This window comes from Hippopotamus amphibius, chromosome 1 (assembly GCF_030028045.1).
Source record: "Hippopotamus amphibius kiboko isolate mHipAmp2 chromosome 1, mHipAmp2.hap2, whole genome shotgun sequence".
Classification (NCBI taxonomy): domain Eukaryota; kingdom Metazoa; phylum Chordata; class Mammalia; order Artiodactyla; family Hippopotamidae; genus Hippopotamus; species Hippopotamus amphibius.
Genome location: NC_080186.1, coordinates 114,534,442 through 114,561,267, shown reverse-complemented (window position 1 = coordinate 114,561,267; position 26,826 = coordinate 114,534,442). Strand labels below are relative to the sequence as shown.

Sequence of the window (26,826 nt, the reverse complement as noted above, 5' to 3'; positions counted from 1 at the left end):
TCTTTGGGAGGTAAAAAAGAAAAAGAACAAATAGAACCATTTGTCCAGGGCATTCAGGATCTCACTTCAGTGAGTTACTGAAAGGACAACTCTACGCAGGCACCAGGCAGGGCCACTTAAATCTTTATCAGAAAACTGCCCATTTCCTTAGGGCAGAAATCTTCCCCACAGTCCTTTAAGGGAAAATATTTGCATAAGAGAATGAATTCAGGATTGAAGTCAAGAGACTAGTTCAAATTCTAGCTGTCACCTACCAATATGCACTTGAGTAAGTCACTTAAACCCTCTCAGTCTGTAGAACAGGAATAAAACTCATGTCACAGGTGGACAACAGACTGAGATAAAAGATGTTAGTTTTGTAAAGTATATATAAATACACATAAATAGTTATTATTACTATCATTGATACTAGCATCATTTAGCTGTTAAATTCCTCTCAGAACCACACAAGGATATTAATATCCTGCCTGGGACTGTCTAATGGAAAGATTATGCCAGTGTCTCCCCAATCCCAGCCATACAAGTGAGGATTCACTTAGGCCGAGAGGATTATATTCACAGAGGGGATGCTCAATAAGAACTGCCATCAATGTCCTGAAGAACCTGAACACTCTGTTGTTTACCACCAAAGGACTCCACTGCTCCAGGTCAAATTTAAACCAGTTACTGAAAAGCTGGGAGAGAAGTAAAGAGGGAAAACAAACAAATAAATACTGGTTTATCTATTCAATTTCCCCAATACCTAGAACTGTGTCTGACTAGTAACAGCACTTAAATAATGATGAACATTTCCCCAGGGCATTGGTGGGTCAGAGTGAACATCTACTCCAGCAACTCTAAGTGAGCTATTTTCACATGGGACAGTAAAAAAAGTTCTCTCCTCACTCATTTCTAATCAAGATTATACTGCTTGGGCTTCCTAGGTGGTGTAGTGGTTGAGAATCTGCCTGCCAATGCAGGGGACATGGGTTCAATTCCTGCTCCAGGAAGATCCCACATGCCACAGAGCGGCTGGGCCTGTTCGCCACAGCTACTGAGACTGTGCTTTAGAGCCCGTGAGCCACAACTACTGAGCCCATGTGCTGCAACTGCTGAGGCCCATGCTCCTGGAGCCCGTGCTCCACAACAAAAGAAGCCACGGCAATGAGGAGCCCGCGCAACACAACGAAGAGTAGCCCCCACTCACCGCAGCTAAAAAGAAAGCCTGCGCACAGCAAGGAAGACCCAACACAGCCAATAAAATAAATAAATTAAAAAAAAAAAAAAGATTATACTGCTTGACTAGCCCTGAGTGAAAACATAAATATCACTATACCAGATTCCTTTTTCCCTTAATTAAAAATTTTTTATTAAAGTAAAAGACATACATAATTTTTTTAAAATGTGTATTACTAAGAGGCGCCTAATAAAAACAAATCTCCTGATCCCAGCCTCATTCCACAGATACCTTTAAGCACTGTAAACAGTTTTTTGTGATATTCCTTTCATAACTCTAAATGTCATGTTTATGCTGCTAATTCCTAACTTACTAATTTTAGACAATGTTGACTTGCTGTGTTAAAAATAATAAGTTTGGGTTTTTTTTGTTTTTTTGTTTTTTTGGCACACAGGCTTAGTTGCTCCGTGGCATGTGGGATCTTCCTGGAGCAGGGATCGAACCTGTGTCCCCTATATTGGCAGGTGGATTCTTAACCACTGCGCCACCTAGGAAGCCCAAAAAAATAATAAGTTTTAGGGAATTCCCTAGTGGTCCAGTGGTTAGGACTCTGTGCTTCCACTGCAGGGGGCATGGGTTCAAATCCTGGTCAGGGAACTAGGATCCCACAGGCCATGCAGTGAGGCCAAAAAAATAAAATAAAAACATAAATAAATAATAATAAATTTTAGCTTTCTTATACCACTCCTACGCTCACTTCTTCCTCCATCTCAATAAAAATTAAATCAATAATCAGTATTGATTATTGTAATCAATACTTTATTGTAAGCATGTAAACACTGTTCACAATTAAATCATGCTCTATACCAGGGCTTCCTTTCTTGTATATTTTTTTTTCCCTCTTAGGTTAACTGCCTCATGTTTGTTTGTAACTTTCCACACGCCTCTCACCAATTCTTCCACAATAACCAAACACCAAACTTGTGTTGATTCATTCATTCATTCATTTTCTAAAAACTGTTGACTGTTCTCATCTGCTGTGTCTCATCCTCTTCTTTTTGCAGGTTTATGCCTCTTAAAATCCATTAATATTATTTTAGTGATCTTTCAGGAAGAAGCAGTTTAAAAGTATGTTTAATCTCCCAGGCTTATTAGCCAGAAATTAAATATATCCTACTATGGATTTTGACCTTATCAATCTTTTAAGGAAAAGGCACATTACTATCATTATTATCTAGTATTTCATCAATTCTAAGGTGCACATTTTTTCACATTTTATCATTCCTAAAATTGGGATGCATCTTAACATCAATGATGTGTTAATTGGTAGCTTTTTTTCTCCTGGCAGTACATAAAATATTAGTGCATCTTACAATTGATGGCATCTTAGAACTGATGAGATGCATGAGATATTCCCAGTATCAACATATGATACAAAAAAATCACTAAAATTAAGTGAGGGAAAAACTTCAGTATTATTTTCCAAAAGGCACAATTGTTTACCTAGTCAATCAAAAAATCATTTGAGCTGCTGTGCACTGCTGGGAATGTAAAATGGTATAGCTGCTATGGAAAACAGTGTGGCGATTCCTCAAAAAAATTAAAAATAGATTTATCATATGATCCAGCAGTCCCAATTCTGGGTATATTAAAAGCAGAATTTTGAAGAAATATTCACATAACCATGTTCATAACAGCATTATTCATAATAGCCAAGAGATGGAACCAACCCAAATGTCCATCCACAGATGAGTAAAAAAAATGTGATATACACATACAATGGAATATTATTATTTGGACTTAATAAGGAAGGAAATCCTGTCATATGCTACAACATGAATAAGCCTCAAGGACATTATGCTAAGTGAAACAAGCAAGTCACAAAAAGACAAATAATGTATGATTCCACTTACATGAGATATCTAAAGTAGTCAAATATTTGCCAGAGGGAGGGGAGGGGGAAATTAGTTGTTTAATGGGTAGAGAGCTTTAGTTCTGCATGATGAAAAAGTTCTGGAGATCCACTGCACAACAATGTGAAGATATTTAACACTACTGAACTGTACATTTTAAAATGTACAGTTAAGAGGGTAAAAAAAAACTTATCGAATTATAAATTTTAAATATGTACAGTTTATTGTATGTCAATTATACCTCAATAAAGCTCTTTAAAAAATTGTTTGAAGAAGCAGAAGAGTTCAGAAAAGCTGTTGGGTACAAGATACTGCTACAAAAATAATAGCTTTTCTTTCTATATACCTAAATATTTTATTTTTGCTTTACAGTTTTATAATTCACAAGCTCTGCTCTGTTTAAATTTTGATGCTGATAAAAAAATAAATGTGAGGTACTACTATTATCCTTTAACAGATCGGAAAACAGATCTCAGAAAAGCTATGTTAAGGATTTACCCAATGGAGAGCTTGTACTTGAACCAGATATTCTGACTCCTAGGAAAATGATTTTTCCATTCCAACAATACAAAGAAAAAATATCCCATTCATTATTGTAATAAAAATATAAAACACTTGGGAATTAATTTAAAGGGGCATGTGTGAAACATAAAACAACAGAACTTTATTTGGGGAAACAAAAGATGAATTGAATAAAACAGAAACATTATGTATTTAGTTGGGAATACCACATTTAATAAGAATGGTGATTCTTCTTCAGTTAAACTATAAATTTAACAAAAATTCCATTAGAATAGTAATGGGATACTTTATAAAGTGTTATGAAATGAGTTAATTATTTTCCAAATAATTTTAAAACAAAATGCTTAAAAGAAAGTAAAAAGTAAGGACCGTATTCTCTATATAGCTCTGCTAAATTCCTTATTTACAGTCATAACAATATAAACACTGAATATTAACCTAACAAATACTGTAATTTGACTATAGTAAGAGGATGGGACAGATGAAAAGGTACAAATACACAGTGGAGTGGGGGAGGATATGGAGCTAAAGTCTCATCTTCTGTAGCAGGTAATTAAGCAATACTGCCTGAATCTGAAACATCAAGTAGGAGTAATATAACCAAGTTATAACAGAGGCATGGAAGTAAATAAAAAACAAAATAGATATCCCATGTTCTTGGATTGGAAGAATTAATATTGTTAAAATGGCCATACTACCCAAAGCAATCCACAGATTTAATGTGATCCCTGTCAAATTATCCATGACATTTTTCACAGAACTAGAATAAATAATCCTAAAATTTATATGGAACCATAAAAGGCCCAGAATTGCCAAAGCAATCCTAAGGGAAAAGGACAAAGCTGGAGGCATAATCCTCCCAGACTTTGGACAATACTACAAAGCTACAGTAATCAAAACAGCATGGTATTGGCATAAAAATAGATACAGGGATCAATGGAGAGAGCCCAGAAATAAACCCACACCCCTATGGCCAACTAATCTTTGACAAAGGAGGCAAAAATATACAATGGAGAAAAGACAGTCTCTTCAACAAGTGGTGTGGGAAAGCTGGACAGCCGTGTGCAAATCAATGAAGTTAGAACACTCCCTCACACCATGCACAATAATAAAGTCAAAACAGCTTAAAGACTTATAAATATAAGACATGATACCATCAAACTCCTAGAAGAGAACATAGTCAAAACATTCTCAGACATAAATTGTGGCAATGTTTTCTTAGGTCAGTCTCCCCAAGGCAAGAGAAAAATACACAAATGGGAGCTAATCAAACTTTTAAGCTTTTGCACAGCAAAGGAAACTATAAACAAAACAAAAAGAAAACCTACGTATTGGGAGAAAATATTTGCAAACAATACTACCGACAAGGGGTTAATTTTCAGAATATAAACAGCTCACAGCTCAATAATAAAAAAATAAACAACCCAATTGAAAAATGGGCAGAAGACCTAAATAGACATTTCTCCAAAGAAGACATACAGATGGCTAACAGGCACGTTAAATGATGCGCATCATTGCTAATTATTAGAGAAATGCAAATCAAAACTACAATTAGGTACTACCTCACACCAGTTAGAATGACCATCATTAAAAAGTCTACAAATAAATGCTGGAGAGGCTGGAGAGAAAAGGGAATCCTCTTACACTGTTGGTGGGAATGTAAATTGGTGCAGCCACTATGGAAAACAGTATGGAGGTTCCTCAAAAAAACTAAAAACAGAGTTGCCATATGATCCAACAATCCCACTCCTGGGTATACATCTGTAGAAAACCTTAATTCGAAAAGATATATGCACCCCAATGTTCACAGCAGCACAATTTACAACAGCCAAGACACGGAAAAAACCTAAATGCCCATGGACAGATGAATGGATAAAGAAGACAAGTATATATATACAATGCAATATTACTCAGCCATAAAAAAGAATGAAATAATGACATCTGCAGCAACATGGATGGACCCAGAGATTATCATACTAAGCAAAGTAAGTCATAAAAAGACAAAAACCATGTTATAACTTATATGTAGAATCTAAAACACACTAATGAACATATCTAAGAAACTGAAACAGACTCACAGACACAGACTTGTGGTTGCCAAGGGAAAGGAGGGGCTGGAGGAAGGAAGGATTGGGAGTCTGGGATTAGCAGATGCAAACTATTATATATAGGATGAATAAACAATAAGGTCACATTGTATAGCACAGGGATCTATATTCAATATCCTGTGATAAACCATAATGGAAAAGAATGTGTGTACACACACACACACACACACACACGTACAACTGAATCACTTTGCTGTACAGTAGAAATTAACACAAATTAACACAACATTAAATCAACTATACTTCAATAAAAATTTTTTTAAAAGCTGCTCAATATTGTTAATTATTAGGGAAATGTAAATCAAAACTACAACAAGTTATCACTTCACACTGGTCAGAATGGCCATAATTTAAAAGTCTACAAATAATAAATGCTGGAGAGGGTGCGGAGAAAAAGGAACCCTCCTACACTGTTGGTAGCAATGTAAATTGGTGCAGCCACTATCAAAAACGAGGTTCCATATGATCCAGCAATCCCATTCCTGGGCATATATCTAGAGAAAACTCTAATTTGAAAAGATACGTGCACCCCAATGCTCATTGTAGAACTATTTACAATAGCCAAGTCATGGAAGTAACCTAAATGTCCATGGACAGATGAATGAATGAAGAAGATGTGGTGTATGTGACCACAGACACACACACACACACGAATATTACTCAGCCATAAAAAAGAATGAAACAATGCCACTTGCAGCAACATGGATGGAACTAGAGATTATCACACTAAGTGAAGTCAGACAGAGAAAGACAAATATCATATGATATCATTTATATGTGGAATCTAAAATATGATACAAATGAACTTCCTTACAAAACAGAAACAGGGTCACAGACATAGAAAACAAACTTATGGTTACCAAAGGGGAAACGGGGTGGAGGAGAAATAAATTAGGAGTTTAGGATTAGCAGATACACATCACTATATATAAAATAATCAACAAGGACCTACTACACAGCACAGGGAACTATATTCAATATCTTGAAATAAGCCATAATGGAAAAGATTATGAAAAAGAATATATATGTATAACAATCACTTTGTTGTACAGCAGAAACTAACACAACATTGTAAATAAACTGTATTTCAATAAAGCTTTTTAAAAAAGATGAAATAAAAAAACAAAGCTCAAAGAGGTGAAAGTGGTTGCCTATGAGAGGAAAAGAAATGAGAGTAACCCATATTTTTCATAATAACCTGTGTAGAACTATTTGATGCTTTCAGCTCTGCATATGTATAATTTTGATGAAAAATTTTTTGAAAAAGTACCATAGCCCCATAATGTTCATTTGCTACTGTTTTAAAAAAATAATAATAAACACATTTTGAATTCTAGGATATCAACTTCTTAAACTTATCTTTTTCTTTTTTTTTGGAGGGGGTGACATTTTTCAGTCTTCATCTTCTTTGCTTTGCTTTTGTTTTTTATTTGGCTGCATCTGGTCTTCATTGCAGTACGCGGGCTCTTCACTGCAACGGTGCAGGCTTCTCTCTAGTTGTGGCATACGGGCTTCTAATTGCCCCATGGCATGTGGGATCTTAGTTCCCTGACCAGGGATCAAACCCATGTACCCTGCATTGGAAGGCGGATTCTTAACCACTGGACCACCAGGCAAGTCCCTTAAACTTATCTTTTGTGAAATAGGATAGGTACAAATTTAACTAAGATGCAGAAGGCAAAACAGCTTACTCAAGGAGTCACACTGGATTGCCAAATGACCACTACATACAAACAGAAAAAGAAATCAGGCCTTTCCAGGCAGATCAATTTACCTACCTGATGAAAGAAGTAGGTAACAGCAAGGTCATTGTCATTTAAGAGGATTTCTTCTTCTGTCGTAAAAAGCCACTTTCGAATGGTCAGGCAGGTGCCTGGTACAGCTGATGTGTAATTCTGGACATAGAGTTTATGAGGAAATTCATTAGGCGCCAGCTTACGTACTAGAGAGAAGACAAAACAAAGAAAGCTAGAGTGAGAAGATATTCAAGGCATTTCCCTAGTATGAACTGTGTAAAGCAGATAAGAATGGAGGTTATCATTAACCAGGACATCAGCTTAGATCCATCAAGGAGCTCTGCCTTGGGACCACAAAATATCAATTTGTCTAGCCAAATATATGCCTTCTAATATGACCGGCCAGTTGAGCCTCAAGCTAACTGAAATCTATCAGCGTGAATGACACGCTTTTCAGTTAACATGCTGACTCTGCAGACAGCACCTACTCGAAAGTCAGTTAAAATATGTGATCCATTATTGGGTAAGTTACAGCAATGTCCACTGAACACCTTTAAAGCAAGCCTCCCCTCTTACCCAGCTATGGTGCATTCAGAGTCTCTCATGTGGCAATTCTCAATGAACTGCTTTTATTGTTAAGAGCTGAAAGGCTCTCACCATCCCCTCACAAGACTAAGACATTCACCAAAGTGAAAAGCGTCTTCTGGGTAGCATTACTTCCTCTTCCTAACAATGCTCAAACAGGATAAAACACTACCATTTTTCATTTCTATATTATTTTCCTTTAAAAAGGCTGTTTTCTTCTCTTGATGTTTACTTGGCTTTATAACACTGAAGAAGACAGCTTTAATATTTCCCATTTTATTTGTTAACTAAAGCTTAGAAAAGAAGGATGAGATTAGAAGCCAAGTGTCAACAATCCTCAACAATCCTGTTCCTCAACAACCCTGTTCCTCAACAACCCTCTGTAACATTTATATCTGCCTAGTTAGAATGCAGAGAGTCGGGAAGACAATAAACAATTAGGAGATAGCTGCTTTAGGGGGGATCAAAGTTGTTCTACCTTGACCTGGGATGGCAAAGTGACTCAGATCTATCAAACTCTCTCCTTTTCTGGGATAAGGAAGTTCTGATCAATCAATATTATCTGTTGTTTCTGGCCTTAGCCCTTACATATATGATGTGGAAAAAGACCCATAAACCACAGGAAATCTGTCATCTAAAGTAAGCCTTCCAACTTCCTCCCCTTTGTGGTCTCAGTGCAACCAACCCCAGCTTTTATAAAAAATATATAAAGGAAAATCTCTGTCACCATGTAATAAAACTTCCTAGGAAGAGGATATCTGTTTACACAGAAACTTAAATATTGGGTTGGCCAAAAAGTTCGTTCGGTATTTTCCATACAATGGCTCCAGTAGAGCTCAGTAGTCTCTAACTTCATTCGAAACAATATTGTTAGATTGTATTGTGACAGCTGCCATATCAGCATGCATTTAAAAAAAAACTTATCAAAATTGGTGAATTTTTGTGTAGTCATTTTAATATTGAAGATGGAAGGAAAAAGCAACATTTTTTGCATATTATGCTTTATCATTTCAAGAAAGGTAAAAATGCACTTGAAATGCAAAAAAAAGATTTGTGCAGTGTGTGAAGAAGGTGCTGTGACTGACTGAATGTATCAAAAGTGGTTTGCGAAGTTTTGTGCTGGAGATTTCTCACTGGATGATGTTCCACGGGCAGGGTAGACCAGTTGAAGTTGATAGCGATCAAATCGAGACATTGAGAACACTCAATGTTTTGTTTGTTTGTTTGTTTTTAAGTTTCCAAAGTTTGCTCTTTATTTAAAATGTACAAGTTGAAATAAAAAGTGAGTCTTAACTGCTTTAACTTGACATGTTAAATATATGACTGCCTAAACAATGTTAGAACATATCAAATTAATGGATTTCTACACAAAATATCACTTCCACATTGTACTACTGAGTTCCAGGTCTACAGTTTCACGAGTTTCCAATGAAAACTACTGGAACATAGGAATTGGGCCCCAAGAACTGTAAAACCAGCTAAATGCCTGATTCACAGTAGTCTTTTAATACAGATTTTTAAATTAAGCAACATTTTGTAAAAGGCCTTGTTATCTGTCATTGTTTCACCTATAGTGGGACTTTCTCATGCTGAAGTATCAGCCAAAAAAGATGAAAGAATATTGTAATTGAACCCCATTTACAGAAATGAAATGTCATGACTACTTAATTAGTATGCTTTATTAAGCATACACTGGAAATTTTCTTATAAAGTGGAACATACTGAACATATATTAACTTTATAAACATTGTCATATTTGGCAGGGAACATACAAGTGTATTAATAGCTCAGTCTCTCATGACCACAAGGATGATCATTAGCCATGTTGACCTACAGCTGATGACAGTCATCTGCCCTGATGATTTGGGCTGCAATATGGAGAACACTCAACGTTATACCACACAGGAGACAGCCGACATACTCAAAATATTCAAATCAAGCACTAAAAATCATTTGCACTAGCTTGGTTATATTAATCGCTTTAATGTTTGGGTTCCACATAAGTTAAGCAAAAAAATCTTTCTTGACCATATTTCCGCATGCGATCCTCTCCTTAAATGTAACGAAAACATTCTGTTTTTGAAACAAATTGTGGAAGGCAATGAAAAGTGGACAATAATGTGGAACGGAAGAGATCGTGGGGATAGTGAAATGAACCACCACCAACCACACCAAAGGCCAGTCTTCATCCAAAGAAGGTGATGTTGTATATATGGCAGAATTGGAAGGGAGTCCTCTATCATGAGCTCCTTCTGGAAAACCAAACGATTAATCCCAATAACTACTGCTCCCAATTAGACCAACTAAAAGCAGCACTCGATGAAGTGTCCACAATTAATCAACAGAAAACACATGATGTTCCATCAGGATAATGCAAGACCACTCGTTTCTCTGATGACCAGGAAAAAAACTGTTACAGTCTGGCTGGGAGGTTCTGATTCATCTGCCATATTCACCAGACACTGCACCTTCAGATTTCCATTTATTTCGTTCTTTACACAATTCTCTTAACGGAAAAAATTTCAATTCCCTGGAAGACTGTAAAAGGCAACTAGAACAGTTCTTTGCTCAAAAAGATAAAAAGTTTGGGAAGATGGAATTATGAAGTTGCCTGAAAAATGGCAGGAGGTAGTGGAACAAAACAGTGACTACGTTGTTCAATAAAGTTCTTGGTGAAAATGAAAAATGTGTCATTTATTTTTACTTTAAAACCAAAGGAACTTTTTGGCCAACCAATATATGCATTAAAGCAAAGGCTTTTAATCAATGTATCTAACTCCTAAAAACAAAAAGCTATTCTTAAAAATCTACAAAAAAGCATAAAGTACACTAAAATAAGCTGTGGCTAAATAGATATTCTGTTCTTTTTAAGGCTGTTTCATTGGAATATATTAATTTTGAACCTCTGATTTTTAAAAATCTCATGAAAGTATCTGTTTCAGTGCTGCGTACAAGTAACTGATACTGACAAAAGAAGAAAAAGGGGTGATCAGACACCTAGACTTCGGCTTAATGGGATTTGTCCTGTCTACTTGTTAGAAACAGTCCCAATTAGTGGGATTGTCCCTTGTCTTCAAGATCTTCTTCTCTAGAAAATAGTCTCAGTCTGACACCTTCTGGAAGCTTCAGTCTGTTAGTATTAGAATAAAATATTCCCAAACAAAATTTAATATTAGTCACTGGCACTTACCAAATGAATGATTGATCACTTCAAATAAGGCAAAGTAATTCACTGTCGTACTATCCATGCCAACCTTTGCTGCAATAGCCTAAAGTGTAAACAGGATAGATTAGTTTCAGGGAAACAAGATCAGACAGTGCTGTGGGAAAAGACAGGTGTATGCATAAGGAACAGGGAGAAGACAAGGGTTGTGCCATCTTGGTTTCATGTAAACTAAATTCATGGCCCACAGCTACTCTTCTTTGTATGTACGCATACATGCATGCATACACACGCATGAAATAAAAGGGAAAAAATACCTGTATTTGATCCAAACAGCTATGATCTCTAAATATGAGTTTCTTCCCTCCAATTAAAGCTGATAATAGTCTCTCCTTAAATATCAGCTTTGCTCTGAAATATGATTTCATCTCATAAGGGTCTTTTTTAACAGCACTTATAAGAAACATACTACATAAGGACAGACTTTAAAAAGAAAATAAATTCTTAAATATTTTGTCTCACACATTCAGCCCACATTTAATACAGGCCATTAAAACATATAAGAGCTATATCTTTGGTTCTTAAGCTTAAAATATTGCTTATCAATTTTGTTCCTAATTCACAAATTATTCTTGTTTACTTTTCGGGTGATCCATGACTAATGCTGGGGACCTCCATTTCCTAAGAATTATCATCATCCTCAGCCACATGAAAAAAGCAAAATGTTGGGACAACAGAGACATTTTAAGCAAGTATCAAGTCTTTCTCTCCAGGAAGTAAGGTCCTAATACGACAAATAAAAAGAAACTGAAAGATTCCATATGTAAATAAAGGAAAACTGAAATTACATACAAATAACAACAAAACACAAAGCAAACTAGTAGTACCAAAATTCCTTTTCAAGATCAATCCCAAAATGTATAAATAAGGTATTAATTTAACAAGAGAAAATTACTGAGTATTAGTGTCTCAGTAAACTAAAGATGATTATACATTCTTCCCATATCTGCTCACGTATCAGACCTAGGTTCATCCCTGATGTGAGGTGGAAACTGGAGACTGTAAATGTTCTAAGTTACCATTCTATACTGCACCGGATAGAAACTGAAATCTTCTCAAGGTTTGGAAAATGCCTTATAGCTAGAAGTCTCAGTAACAGGATGAGGACAGAAGTGAAAAAAAAATTAAGCCTTGCTAGAGAAATATTGAAAACAAAACATCAGTAAGTATATAAAATTGTTTTCCTTACAATCAATCCACTATTTTATAATTTCTGAAATACCTCAGATCCTGTACATATCCTTTGCCATGGTACACAGTAAATGTTTGGGGGGGTAAATTTTTTGTTTGCTACAAAGGAGAAATAAGCACTAATATCTAGAAACCCACTAGTTTCCCTGAAAATCTTGATCAAATCAGGATTAAAGACCAACAAAAAGGCCTAAAAGAAACAATTAAACCCAGCAGCCGGATCATGACCTTTAAATACCATTCCTCACTGAAAGGAAACAGGACTCCTTGGGGGGCTGATTCTAGATCTAGTGTAGGAAATATACAAAGATGAGCCCAAAGCATCTTGTACCAAAAAGCAAGGATGGTATCATAAACCAATGGGTTGCAGCAAAAAAAATACAGGAACAGACACGGAGGAGCTTCCACTGACCAAAGACAGAACAATGTGAGCACCAAAAAGAATATATGCTCTTGATCAAACCACACTGAGTATCTAAAAACCTACAGGATATTAACAAAATAAAATAATTATCTCATTGGACATCATTCGAACCAACTAGGGCACCAATTCTTTATGCCAAAAATTGGCAATAAAGGGGAAGAATTAAATATTTATCCCCTTTTTCCTAAATAGCCTCAACTAAATAGCCATCAACTAAATAGGCTTCGCTGATAAGGGACAGTTCTTTACAGAAGAATTCTACTTTATAAATGTGAAGAAACAGAAACTGGAAAAATAAGCATTTTGCAACCCTTAATGAAATCACTGGTTAAGACAGTAATCATCAGTGATACGCTCACTGGATAAAAGATCAGTGGAGAACTTAACAATGGAGGCATCAGGTTATTACCATCTAAACCTACTGATTAATCACTAAAAGTGGATAAGTAGATATTGTGTTCCTCCTGTTGAGAAGCAATATGAAGTATATAGCACCGATTATGAAGTATTCTTATCAAAAAAGCTGAACCTGAATCTAATCAAGCCTCTAGAGCAAAATTCCATTTATAGAAAACATAAGGAAACAGAAAGACATATTAAATGACACAAATAGACAAAAGAAACAAATAGGTAAATTCAGAATGTGGGACATTCCACAGGACACAGACCCAATTTCTGCAATAAAACAGTAACATAGGGGAAAAAAGTTGGGGAAGGGAAGAGAGACTGCCCTATATTAAAACAAACATAAAAACCAAATGTTTTTTAAAGACATAAGGACCTTATTTAGATCCAGATTACAACAAACCAACTGTTAAAAATCATTTTTAGACAACTGAGAAAACTTGACTATGGATTTATTAGTTAAAACTATGGAAGTAGTTAATTTTTTAGGTTCGATAATGGCTTTGTGACTATGTGAGAGGGATGTCCATATTTTTTAGAGATGTACACTGAAATATACATAGGTCCAATAACATGGAATTTACTTTAAAATATTTAAACAAACGAAAAGGAAAAAGAGGATATATAACACAAATGTGGCAAAATCTTGAGGATTATTAAATATGAGTGATGAGTACATGCAGCTTCATTGTACTATTCTATTTTCATGTACATTATAAAGTTCTTTACAATTAAAAAGAGGGGTGCTAATCATGACCATTAAAACCTGGGATGTTTACTGTATCTTTCTTTCAAGGAGGACAAAGTACTTACACATTAATAGTAATAACATCAACAACAGCAGTTAACATTTAATAAATTTATTACATGACAGATACTCCAAGTACTTTATATGTATTGACTCATTTAATCTGTCTTTCTTAGCTAAGTTTTAAACCAACCAATGTCAAGGCTACTTGTTCAAGTTTAATTTACCTGATATACTTGGTCTGTAGTACTGTTCTTTTTAACCCTGACTGTAACTGTTGTTCCATCTGGTAATGCTACTCTCAGCTCAACGTCAGACACACCATTGTAGTTCTGGGGAAAAGACAGAAAAAGAATTAATTTAAAAAAAAAAAGGGATTTATAATTCAGTATATCCTCGCTCTCCTTGCTACATGCTGGCTAAACAACAACGTAAACTTGTGATAGGAAGAGAGTGAGTTCCAATGAAAAGGGGAAAAACGACATCTTATAAGTCAATACATTTACAAGTCATAAAGCTGACTTTAGGCTGCAGCAGAAGTTAACCTTTAAGATGAACAGGAAGGAAAGAAATATGTTGAACCCAATGTGTTCATATCTCAAAAAAGAAAACTTGTGTGAAGCAGTCTAGGTCAAACACAGATGAGATTTTTGGCTTACTTTCAAACATTCAGAATTCACAAATAAGAAAACAACCAAAAGCAGTAGTTTCAACAAATATTTTCTGGTTTTAAATGGTTAGGCATGCTAGGTTGGCTCAAGTGGTATCCTAAATTCTTTTCTGAACCCTGAAATAATCACAACACCTTTGAAAGGAAAAACTGATGAAACTCAGGAATCTAAGTTAGTTTAATGTCCAATTTTCTTCTAGCAAAGAGTAAACAATTCTTATCCTCTTTAATTCAAAAGAAGTCCTTCTCTCTTACTGCTTTCAAAAACTAACACATTCCTCCAACAGATCTGCAACCCTTAATTTTTATACAGAGAAACAACTATTTAGGAACAAGTCATCTTCATTTACCACTTTAAAAAAACTACTATTCATTGCCTAAAACCACCCTAAGCCTTACTCTAAGTCCTTGTCTGCAAGAAACTTATAATCTAGTTGGGAAAATAAAACATATAATTAGTGGATGACACATTATTTAATACAGTAGCATTACACAGTCATTCTTCTATTCAATTAATATTTATTAAGCACCTACAATATGCATGACACTGTGGTAAGGCACTGGGAATATAAAGATGATCAAGGTTTAGCTCTTGTTCTGAAGATTTAATGTGCAGTATGGTGATCACAGTTAACAATACTATATTGTATATTTGAAATTTGCTAAGGGAGTAGATCTTGAGTGAAGAAAGGAAGGAAGGAAAGATGGAAGGATGGAAGGAAGGAAAAAAGAAAAGGGGAGGGAGGAAATGGTAATGAGGTAATGGAAGTGTTAATTAACTTGATTATGGTGATCATTTCACAATGTATACAGATATTGAAACATCAAGCTGTACACCTAAATATATATAATTCCTATTTGACAACTGTACCTCAAAAAGCTGAAGAAAAAAAAAGATTTAGCTCTTACCTACATGTAGCTCATGCTCTAGTACAATAAATTATAAAATGATAATCTGACTATATGCATAAAAAATTAGAGAATGAGATAGCAACAAAGTGATTATTAAGTGGTACTGACTGCAGAAGTCCTTGGTGGAATGAAAAATCAATGACTTGAGTATCAGGGAAGGATTCAAAGAGAAGGTGGACCTAGAACTAGGTCTTGAAGGATAAGCAGGACACATAACAAAAGGAAGCTGAAAAAAATAGTCATTTCGAGAATTTATGGCAATTCAATCCATAATTGATATCTTTCATTTATTTTCCCCCACAAGCAGCCAAGAGGTAAATAGTCACTATAGCGGGTATTCACCTACCTCATCTGATTCTGATAGGAATTCCTGCATGATGTCACTCTCACCAATGACTCGTATTGAGCACACTATAGAAAACAAAGATAGAATCTGGCATGAGGCCCTAAAATCAAGACTATAAAGTCAAGAACATATCAAGGTTTAAGTATAAATCATCAGTAGAGGCAATGCTGAGGTAGTATGCCAGCCCTGACACATGATATTTTAAGGCACAACAAACATTTCTATAAATATGAACCAGAACACAGGAATAATAGGATGCACAAAGATGTAGCTTACTAAAGATATTAAACATAAAGGAAGTTACTCATAAAGTTGCTGTCTTGTGTTAACTATTAATAAGCTAGACAACAGAGCAAGGGTAAGGTCAATTAGGAATAAATCAAACACAAAATTAAAATACAAAGAAAAATATCTATTTGGCCTAGCAGCAGCCTATTAAGAGAATCATAAGCATTTAAAGCCACTTTGGAAAAAGATGGGTAGGTAACAGAGTATTAATCTTCTCATCTTCTCACCTCACTAACTCTTCAAAACAACTTAAAAAAAAATAAGAGAACGAGAAAGACAGAGAGAGAGAAAGGGAGAAGGAAGGAAAGGAAAACAGGCAGGTAGGTAGGTAATCGTCTAAACCAAAGAGAGTTAATTTCCTAACACTCTCATGAGGATAATAAATTACACTGCCGACTTTACTTCATTTTATTAAAAAAAAAAAATTGTACTCTTTCTCATTTCCCAAGAGCTGTGTTTAGAGGCCATTTCATGTTAGAGAAAAGCTAAAAATAGATGAAGTTTAACTACCTTCTATGGGGGAAATGGTATTTCTTCAGGGATAAAGCTCGCTATCAAAGTTTTAAAAAATTCAACTAGGTCAATTAGTTCTTTTACAAGGACACAGAATTACTAAATACCACATAAGACCATTATTCTGTTAAATTAGTATTTTAAAGAAAAGCCCATTGAACTCCTAGCAAATCATATAACTCTATAATGTAGCAAAGCAAGGTCTCTTCTCTGAGCCACAAACTGAACCATCTTATTCAGGAGATCTGTGTCATTTCTCCCCACCTTTCTAGACAAACAAATGTTTCAGCATCCATATTCAAAGATTCCTAATGTATTGTTTGGAAGTCCTAAGATAACAAGTTTTAATATTTCTACCTATAACCTACTTAGAACAAAGGGACTTTAGCTTACCTACAACTCAGCAAACCTATCCATGGACACGTGTAAGAGGAATAAGGAATTTTCAAGTAGGATATGCCAGTGAACCAAGAATCGCTTTCATAAAAATTTCTTAAATATTGCCCACCCTAGTTTCCAAATCAAATTAGCATGTTGATGAGTCTGTACGTGTTTGCTGGCAAATAATATAACCCTATAAATACAGGTCCTTAATGCATCAAAAAAATAATTATGCATTTTCCTATTGTTAAGTGTTCAACAAGTCAATAAAATAGGCTATTAACTGCTGTAATGAACACTTCAGTCTTGGCTTTAAAGCTCAGATTATTCAATACCTAGAGTCAGAAACTTGACTTACTTTCACTATTGAGTTCCAGGAAACTTAGCTACACAGTTTAGGAGCTGCAATATATACTTAGACCCTATGTTTACTCAAGATAGTAGAGTTTAATAGGCTGGCTTGGGCTTCCTAGGTGGCGCAGTGGTTGAGAATCTGCCTGCCAATGCAAGGGACACAGGTTCGATCCCTGCTCCAGGAAGATCCCACATGCCGTGGAGCAACTAAGCCCGTGCACCACAACTATTGAGCCTGCGCTTTAGAGCCCATGAGCCACAACTATTGAGCCCATGTGCTGCAACTACTGAAACCCACACGCCTAGAGCCCGTGCTCTGCAACAAAAGAAGCCACGGCAATGAGGAGCCCACGCACCACAATGAAGTGTAGCCCCCACTCACCGCAACTAAAAAGAAAGCCCATGCACAGCAAAAAAGACCCAACACAGCCAAAAAAATAAATAAATAAATTTATTTTAAAAAAAATAGGCTGGCTTACCTTTTTCTAGATATTCTTCCAACCCCCGACGTCGAGCATCTAATTGCTGTTCTGATAAAGAGAATGGCCACTTCCCTGGAAGTCGGGGAAATGTAAAGTTGGCAAACTCTCTCTTCAGGTTCTGGTGTAGGATGGCAAACTCCCGGTACCGCTTAGAACACAACTGCCTCCCTGCCATGTAAACATTGTATACCTGGTGAGGGGTAAGAACAAAATAAAGCCTTCTTACTACAAATTAAATCACAGAATCACCTAGAATCAGCCTCAGACTGGTTAGGTATATTCTGCTATACACTTAACAGAGAATATATGTTCAAGGTCACTGTGAAACAAGATTTACCTTTAATAAACATGCCAGAAATTATATGTACAAAAGAGGGCTACTGCCTTCAAGAGGCAGTAAAAAAACCTGCTATTACTTTTGCTATTACAATTACCTCCAACACACCGTTTTAAATATCTTCAGAAGCAATTATCAGCTTTTAAGGGCAGATTTATTTTCAGAAAGTTAAAAATCATTCAATGCTAATGTGCTAAGTACAGTGAATGAACAAGCAAGCAAATCTGGAGAGACATTTAAAAAGACAGAATTGATTATAAAGCAATGTGACTGATATTTGTGCATGAACCATACTTTCAAAGAAAAGGTCTAAAACTGATGTAAGCAACAGTGACATTTTTGTTACCAAACAGATCATTTTTACAAAAGCTCCTTTCCTGAAGTCAGATATCTCTAGTTTTATTCTTCTCCCTTCCATCATTAAAACAGGGTTAACAAAAAGTTGAAGAATAAATGTACTCTAAGGACCTCCTCATAATAACAAACAGTTAATAATCCTCATAAAGAGAGGGACTTCCCTGGTAGTCCAGTAGGTATGACCTGCACTCCCAATACAGGGGGCCAGGGTTCAATTCCTGGTCGGGGAACTAGATCCTGTATGCATGCCACAACTAAGAGTCTGCATGCTGCAACTGTGAGCCTGCATGCCACAACTAAAGATCCCGCATGTCACAACAAAGATCCCGCATGCCACTACTAAGACCAAGTGCAACCTAAATAAATACATATTTTTTTTAAAGTGTGTGTGGCGCGGGGGAGCTTCTGTGGTGGCACAGTGGTTAAGAATCCACTTGCCAACGCAGGAGACATGGGTTCAATCCCTGTTCTGGGAAGATCCCACATGCCATGGAGCAACTAAGCCTGTGCTCCACAACTAATGAGTCTGCACTCTAGAGTCTGCGAGCCACAACTACTGAAGCCCGCGCACCTAGAACCCATGCTCCACAACAAGAGAAGCCACTGCACTGAGAAGCCCAAGCACTGCAACTAAGAGTAGCCCCCCTCTCATCACAACTAGAGAAAGCCTGGGCGCAGCAACGAAGATCCAACGCAAACCAAAAAAAAAAAAAAGAAATAAGTGGAGATTTTTTGTCTATTGTTCACAGATGCATTCCAAACTTCTAGAACAGGGCCTGGCATACACAGTAGACACTCAGTAAATATCTGATGAAGAAATGAACGTATGTATGTACGTATGTGCAATTCTTAAATATGTGCCCTTATAAAGGAAAGTGGTGGGATGCATAATCCGAAAACACCAAATAATCTAAGTTACTTTGTATTCTCAGAGCATCAAATTATGCAGAGATGGGAAAATTAGCCCCAAATCACATTTAATGGCTTAGCAAAAACCATTCAAAAATTTAAATGTGCACAAAACAGGTCATCTACTCATGTAATCAAGACCTAGTCACTGAGCACAGAGAACACACTGGTGGTTGCCAATGGGGAAGGGGTTGAGGGAGGGATGGAATGGGAGGCTGGGGTTAGCAGATGTAAGATTTTATATATAGAATGGATGAACAACAAGGTTCTATTGTACAGCACAGAGAACTATATTCAATATCCTATGATAAACCATAATGGAAAAGAATACCAAAAAAAGAATGTATATATATGTATAACCGAATAACTGTGCTGTACAGCAGTAATTAACACAATACTGTAAATAAAATATACTTCAATTTAAGAAAAGAAAGAACGAACAAAAGAATAAAAGAAAGACTTAGTAACTGAAAATGTACACACCAAAGCCTTTACTTCAATCTCAAGAAGAATCTTTTCCATGCTTCTGTGACTTAGGAAGTATAAATTAAATGCAACGATAATTTAGTCATTCAAAACTCCTCTCTCACAACTCTCCTCCTGTGATCCCTCTCCTACTTGTAAAAGCAAAGCCTCTAACCACTATTAAATAGTGTCCAGGGAAGAGAATGATCCTGATCAATGAGTTTTCTTCTTGTAATTATCACTCAAATTTGTAACCGAGTGTAATGAATCACATGTTTTACCAAGTATTTCCATCACTGGCTTCTGAAGTACAAAAGCATTAAAAGGACAGCAGTCTTTCCCTCAGACAAGACCACAGAGTCTCTTACAGGCAGGCAGTCTCAAGAAGTCTTATTCAGTCAATCTGGTCTTATATACTTACTTCTCAAACTAAACTTCCTCAATAACATCATTCCTCTGCTTAAAGAGCAAGTCTACAAACCTACTGGTGTTAAAAATCAGTGTGAGTTCCTCACACAAGGAAGGAAAGAAGGGAGGTAAAGCTAGCTTAGTGGCATTGGTGGATTAGGTATTTCCCAATGTCTTTTTCCAAGGAAGAGTAGACTAGGTCTTTGATAATGCACAGAAAGACTATGACTGCATTTCCTCAATGGTGATCACTTCAGTGATTTCAAGTCTAATAAAACATGTCCTAGGATAGAAAGACCCCTACAACTTGAGAGGCCTTTGTGACAATTTCAACCCTAAAATTTCAGTTTCTTATAAGGTGAGAAAAGTAACATCAAATAGCCTATCACCACCCCCCTCTTCCCACTTAAATGTGAAGTCAAAGGAAACAGAACTATAAACAGGATGCCTGACAGTTCAGTAATACTTTAATGCAAGTAAGAATGGCTTCCACAAAAACCAAACTATTTTTAAATTAACTGTGCTTATTAGCAAATGAGAAACATACAAAAAGAGATCACAACAGCCTGGTTTTTCACTTGTCCTTAAAATTAACCAAGATCCATTAGTATTCATTTCCCTGGTTTGGACACACTCATTTGCAAAGAAAATGACTGACTCCCTGCTGAGTCAACTCATGATTGTCAATGGTCCATGAGAAATGACCATGGTCTCATTACAAATGAAAACGTCCATCAAAAAATATATTCTCTGGAATTGAAGTGGAAGATTATCAAATAGGAACTAAAGATATACACAGGCAAGCAGTGCTTCTAGGATCTTTCCACCTTAATGTAAACCCTCAGATTGGTTGGCTCATACATGGAATTAGAGGAAGTTTGTCTAGCTTGCAATAGCCCACTGAATTTAATGATCACTGGTCATTGTGTTCTCCAACTGACCATATCCTACAAAGTTGGAATGTTCAGACTGCAAAGCCAGCTTCCAAGGGTGACAAGCTACAGCCCTTTTAAGATCCTCTTTGCTGAGTTAGACCCCAACAAGGAAAAGGAATGAATTACACGTGGAGAAAGTGTAAAACTTATCTGATCAGTGATCTAATTTTGTCTCTCTGGACTCTGCAAGTCAAAGTTTCAAAATTCAGCTTTGAAATAATTTCTAAATTTCTCAATATGTAAATGCTGAAAATCCATGCCATGCCACTTCTCTCTTTATCCTCATGACTTAATTCTATGGAATGAATGCCAGAAGACAGTAACTGATAAGTTCTCACAATAGCACAAACCACTGCAGAGAAAGCAATTCTAGTAATATCTGGGCTCTGTATTCAATAGCAAAAACCAAAATTCTATATATCAGAGATCTTTATTTTGTTGGTTCCTTAATCCTCACCTACAGATTTCTTAAAGCTTTTAAATGTTAACATCTCATTCTATGTAGGCTCTGAATATTAAAATGTTCTCACTTTCTCAAATCTCTAGCAACCAACAGGAATTGTGCTACTGAACACACAGAAGAGACTCTCCTTATACAATGGAAAAGTAATTAGAAAAAAAGAATGATGACAATTTGGCCACATCACCCAAGTTCTGCTTCCAAATGTCAAACAGACACTGATCTACAAGAGTGAACCAAAAATTATCCGCACTCCAGTTACATTAAAACTTCTGTTGGCCACACTGTCTCTCAGTGCTTTCCGTTCAAGGCTACTGTCTCCCCAGTCACTGCTGGGCAGGTGTGAACATGTTACATCAGTTCATTTGTAATGGTGATGCAAGCAAAAATGGATGTCCCACTTGTGATCTGCACAAAAGATGAGCAGCATGCAGTCATTCGTTTTTTGTAGCCTGAGGGTACACCTGGTGCCATTATTTATCGAAGACTTTGTGTGCAGTATGAAGAAAGTGTTTTGTCACAAAGAAGTGTGTATGAATGGATAGAGAAGTTCAAGGAAGGTTGCACAAGTGGTAGCCATCAAAAAGGAGCTGGACACCCATCCACCTCCATGGCTGATGACAACACTGAGGGTACACGTGAAATGATTCTGTTTTCTGGAATTTTCAAGGGCCAGTATTGGAACATTATCAGGAAAAAGGTTCAACAATCAACAGTGTTTGTTACTGTGAGATGCTTACTGAGGAGCTGAAGCCTAAACTTCAGATTAAATGCAGAGGACTGCTATCCAAGGGCACTGTGACTTTGCATGACCATGCACATCCGCACACTTCTGCCCATGCTGTCGACACTCTGCAAAAGCTTTGTTTTAAGGTGTTAAAGCATCCTCCCTATAGTCCTGATCTTGTTCCATCGGACTTTCACCTGTTTGATCCCCTGAAAGCAGCTCTACATGGACAAAGATTCACTTCTGATAAAGAAGTGAAGACAGCGGCGCATTTGTGGCTCAAAGCTCAGCCTAAAACATTTTTTAATGAGGGAATATGAAAGCTTGTTGACAGATGGACAAAGGGCACTGAAAAGCAATGAGATTATGTCGAAATATGATGTATTTGTCTTTTCTAAAAGTTAAAGTAAATTCTACAGCCAGAGTGTGGATAATTTTTGACTCACCCTCGTAGTTCATGCTGTCGATCTGAATGAATCTTCAACGTACACTATCATCAACAAATTGTTTCCAATGCCACCTTGCCATATAATCTTGTTTTTAGCTGAAAATTCATCTTCAAAAGGACACATTATTTGCTATTCATAAGCTGCTTATAATAGCAAAAGGAAATACAGCACTCTTAGCTGATTTCTGGGTGAAATGCATGAGATCCTTAACTACGGGATTCTTTCCAAATGCTGAAGTATTTAGGCTTCTTCTTGGAAAGAAAGCAAAAGGCAACAACATGCTCCTAAAGAACTTAGGTTTAGTGTGTGTGTGTGTGTTTTCCCTAATGTGGATCATAAATGGTATCTATTTTCTTTATATGGACCTCAGGTGTACAGAACTGGATTAATCACAATCCTTGGTTCATAACACAGTCTCATTTTGGCAAACTCTTTGTTTGGATGTTTAACTTTTTTTTTTTTTTTTTAATTTTTAAAATTTTTTTGGCCATGTCATGCAGCATGCGGAATCTTAGTTCGCCAATCAGGGATTGAACCTGTGCCCCCTGAAGTGGAATCTCAGAGACTTAACCACTGGACTGCCAGGGAAGTTCCAATTTAGTTATTTTTAACATTGTAAAAAGTAAACTTAAAGCTAAGACCTTGACAAGAACTTATTTCTAACCATAGAGTCTGTCTCCTTCACCCTATCTCCCTGTTTCTCTAATTCCCAAAATTATTATGCTCAATCATGTTTCATTATTTGCTTGTTTTTCTTTTTATAGTTTTTCCTACATTTATATGTAATCCTTATATTTTCATTTTTTATTTTAATTTTTGAAGGGTATTTTAGTTTTATAAAAAGGCTATTAGGCAGAATGAGACATGTTGGGACTTATTTTTTCACTTAGTCTCATCCACAACATTATATATCTTTGTGGTTTATTCTGTTATATATAACACTGTTGTTTTGCTTTTCAAAAATCTGTTCTGTTGATGGGCATTTAGGTTGTTTCTGGACTTTACTATTTCTCAGTTTTGGCAATTATGAACAATGCTGCTATGAACATTTGTGCATATGCCTCCTGTAGTACGTATATAAGAGATTCTCCTGGGTATATACCCTATGAGAGGAACTGCAGGGTTATAAGGTATGTGAATATTCAATCTAAGGAGATAATGCCAAACTGTAAGCTAAAGCAATTACATCAATTTATACTCCTTTCAGTAATAATACAAAAAGACCCTCTTAATTTTTGCCAATGGAGTGGGTATGAAAAGGTCTCTCACTGTAGTCCTAATCTACATTTGCATGATTACTAATGATGTTGATCACCATCTCTCCATATATTTAATGGCCAGCTGCCCAGGGATCCAGCCCCACCCACCAGTGGGTCAACATCAACTCTGGGAAACCATGGGCCCCACAGCCGAGTCAGGAACCGGCCCCACTCACCAGCAGGCTGACACTAGCCCCAGAACCCTCCCAGGACATGGTCCCATTCACCAGTGGCTGGCAGCTTCTGCACTAGGCAAGGCCTGGCAACCAACCTGATCGGGGGCCAGCCATGCCTACCAATGTGCCCACAGTGGTCAGCCTGCCAAAACAAAAGGGCCTATGCAGCCCACATAGATGGCACCCCTAAAGTATATAGGTCTGATGACCAGACAGGGGTATGTTGCTGGCCCATAGGCATTGCCTACATAAGGCCACTTGTTCACTATCAGGAAACATACCAACCTACCAAATACATAGAAATAAGAACACAGAATTAGGGAAAATGAAGTGATAGAGGAATACGTTCCAAACAAAGGAACAAGACAAAACCCCAGAAGAACTAAGTGAAATGGAGATAAGCAATTTATTCAATAAAGAGTTCAAGATAATGATTATAAGAATTTTGGAGAGGATTGGATGAACACAGAGAGAAGTAAGAAGTTTCTAACAAAGAGTTAGAAAATATAAAGAAGAATCAAACAGAGATAGAAAACACAATACCTGAAATAAAAAATACACTAGAAGGATTCAACAGTAGATTAGACGATATAGAGGAATGGATCAGAAAACAGGAAGACAGAGTAGAGGAAATCACTCAAGCTGAACAGAAAAAAGGAAAAATAATTTTAAAAAGTGAGGACAGTTTAAGACACCTCTAGGACAACACTGAACGTATAACATTCACATAATAGGCGTCCCAGAAGGAGAAGACAGAGAAAAAGGTGCAGAGAACATATTTGAAGACATAATAGCTAAAAACTTCCCTAACTTGGGAAAGAAAGCAGATATCCAGATCCAGGAAGTACAGAGAGTCCCAAACAAGATCAACCCAAAGAGGACCACACCAAGAAACACTGTAATTAAAACAGCAAAAATTAAAGATAAAGAGAATATTAAAAGCAGCAAGGGAAAAGCAACTAGTTATGCACAAAGGAACTCCCATAAGGCTATCAGTTGACTTTTCAGCAGAAACTTTACAGGCCAGAAGGGAGTGGCATGATATATTTACAGTGAGGAAAGGGAAAAACCTACAACCAAGAATACTCTACCTGGCAAGGCTATTATTCAGAAGGAAAAATCAAAAGTTTTACATACAAGCAAAAGCTAAAAGAGTTTAGCACCATGAAACCAACTTTACAAGAAATGTTAAAGGGACTTCTCTATGCAGAAAAGGCCACAACTATAAATAAGAAATTATAAAAGGAAAGAGCTCACTGGTAAAGGCAAACATACAGTAAAGGCAGTTGATCAGCGACTTACACAGCTAGTAGGAAGGGTAAAAGACAAACGCAACAAAATCATCAATATCACAATACGCAGTTAAGAGATATACATACACCAAAAAAGGACGTAAAATATGATGTTAAAAACAGTAAATGTGGTGAGGAGTAAAAATGCAGGATTGTTAAAATGTATTCAAAATTAAGAGATCAGCAACTTAAAATAACCATATAGATACATAGATTGCTATATATAAACTCCATGGTAATCACAAACTAAAACTCTATAAAGATATACACACAAAGAAGAGAAAGGAATCCAAATATAACACTAAAGATATGGAAAGAGAGCAAAAGAAGAAGAAAAGAACAATTAGAGCCATAAAAACAATCCCAAAACAATTAATAAAATGGCAACAAGTACAAACCTATCAATAATTACTTCAAATGTAAACGGACTAAATGCTCCAATCAAAAGACATAGACTTACTGAATGAATAAAAATACAAGAACCATATATATGCTGCCTAAAAGACTTACTTCAGATCTAAGACACACAGGCAAAAAGTGAGGGAATGGAAAAAGGTAGTCCATGCAAATGAAAATGTAAAGAAAGCCAGATAGCAACTTACATCAGACCAAACAAACTTTAAAACAAGGTCTGTAATAAGAGATAAAAAAGGACATTACATAACTATCAATGAATCAATCCAAGAAGAATGTATAACAATTGTAAATATATATGCACCCAACATAGGAGCACCTGAATACATAAAGCAAATATTAATAGACATAAAGTGGGAGAAACTGACAGTAACACAATGATAGCAGGGGACTTTAACACCCAACCTACATCAAGAGACAGATAATCCAAACAGAATATCAATAATGAAACACTAGCTTTAAATGACACATTATACCAGATGAACTTTAACAGATATATAAACAACATTCCATCCAAAAGCAGCAAATTACTCATTTTTTTCAAGTGCACATAGAACATTCTCCAGAATAGATCACATGCTAGGCCACAAGTCTCAGTAAATTTAACACTGAAATCATATCAAGCATTTTTTTCTGACCACAATGCTATGAGATTAGAAATGAACTGCAAAGAAAAAACTA

At 36.3% G+C, this 26,826-nt stretch overlaps 1 protein-coding gene across 5 annotated transcripts in view; it reads right to left on the bottom strand.

Moving 5' to 3' along the window:
• The window catches only part of SNX27 (sorting nexin 27), an 82,636-nt gene that overhangs the window by 22,138 nt on the left and 33,672 nt on the right, over window positions 1–26,826 (bottom strand). For all 5 annotated transcript variants that reach the window (XR_009051448.1, XM_057723306.1, XM_057723291.1 and 2 more), the window contains exons 3-7: window positions 17,955–18,147; window positions 15,940–16,004; window positions 14,239–14,343; window positions 11,211–11,289; window positions 7,478–7,641 (exon numbers count right to left, since the gene is read on the bottom strand). Coding sequence is in view for 4 of the 5 variants with exons in the window: in XM_057723306.1 (XP_057579289.1) it covers window positions 7,478–7,641; window positions 11,211–11,289; window positions 14,239–14,343; window positions 15,940–16,004; window positions 17,955–18,147 (606 nt within the window). In the remaining variant the exon portion in view is untranslated. The remainder of the gene's footprint in view (window positions 1–7,477; window positions 7,642–11,210; window positions 11,290–14,238; window positions 14,344–15,939; window positions 16,005–17,954; window positions 18,148–26,826) is intronic.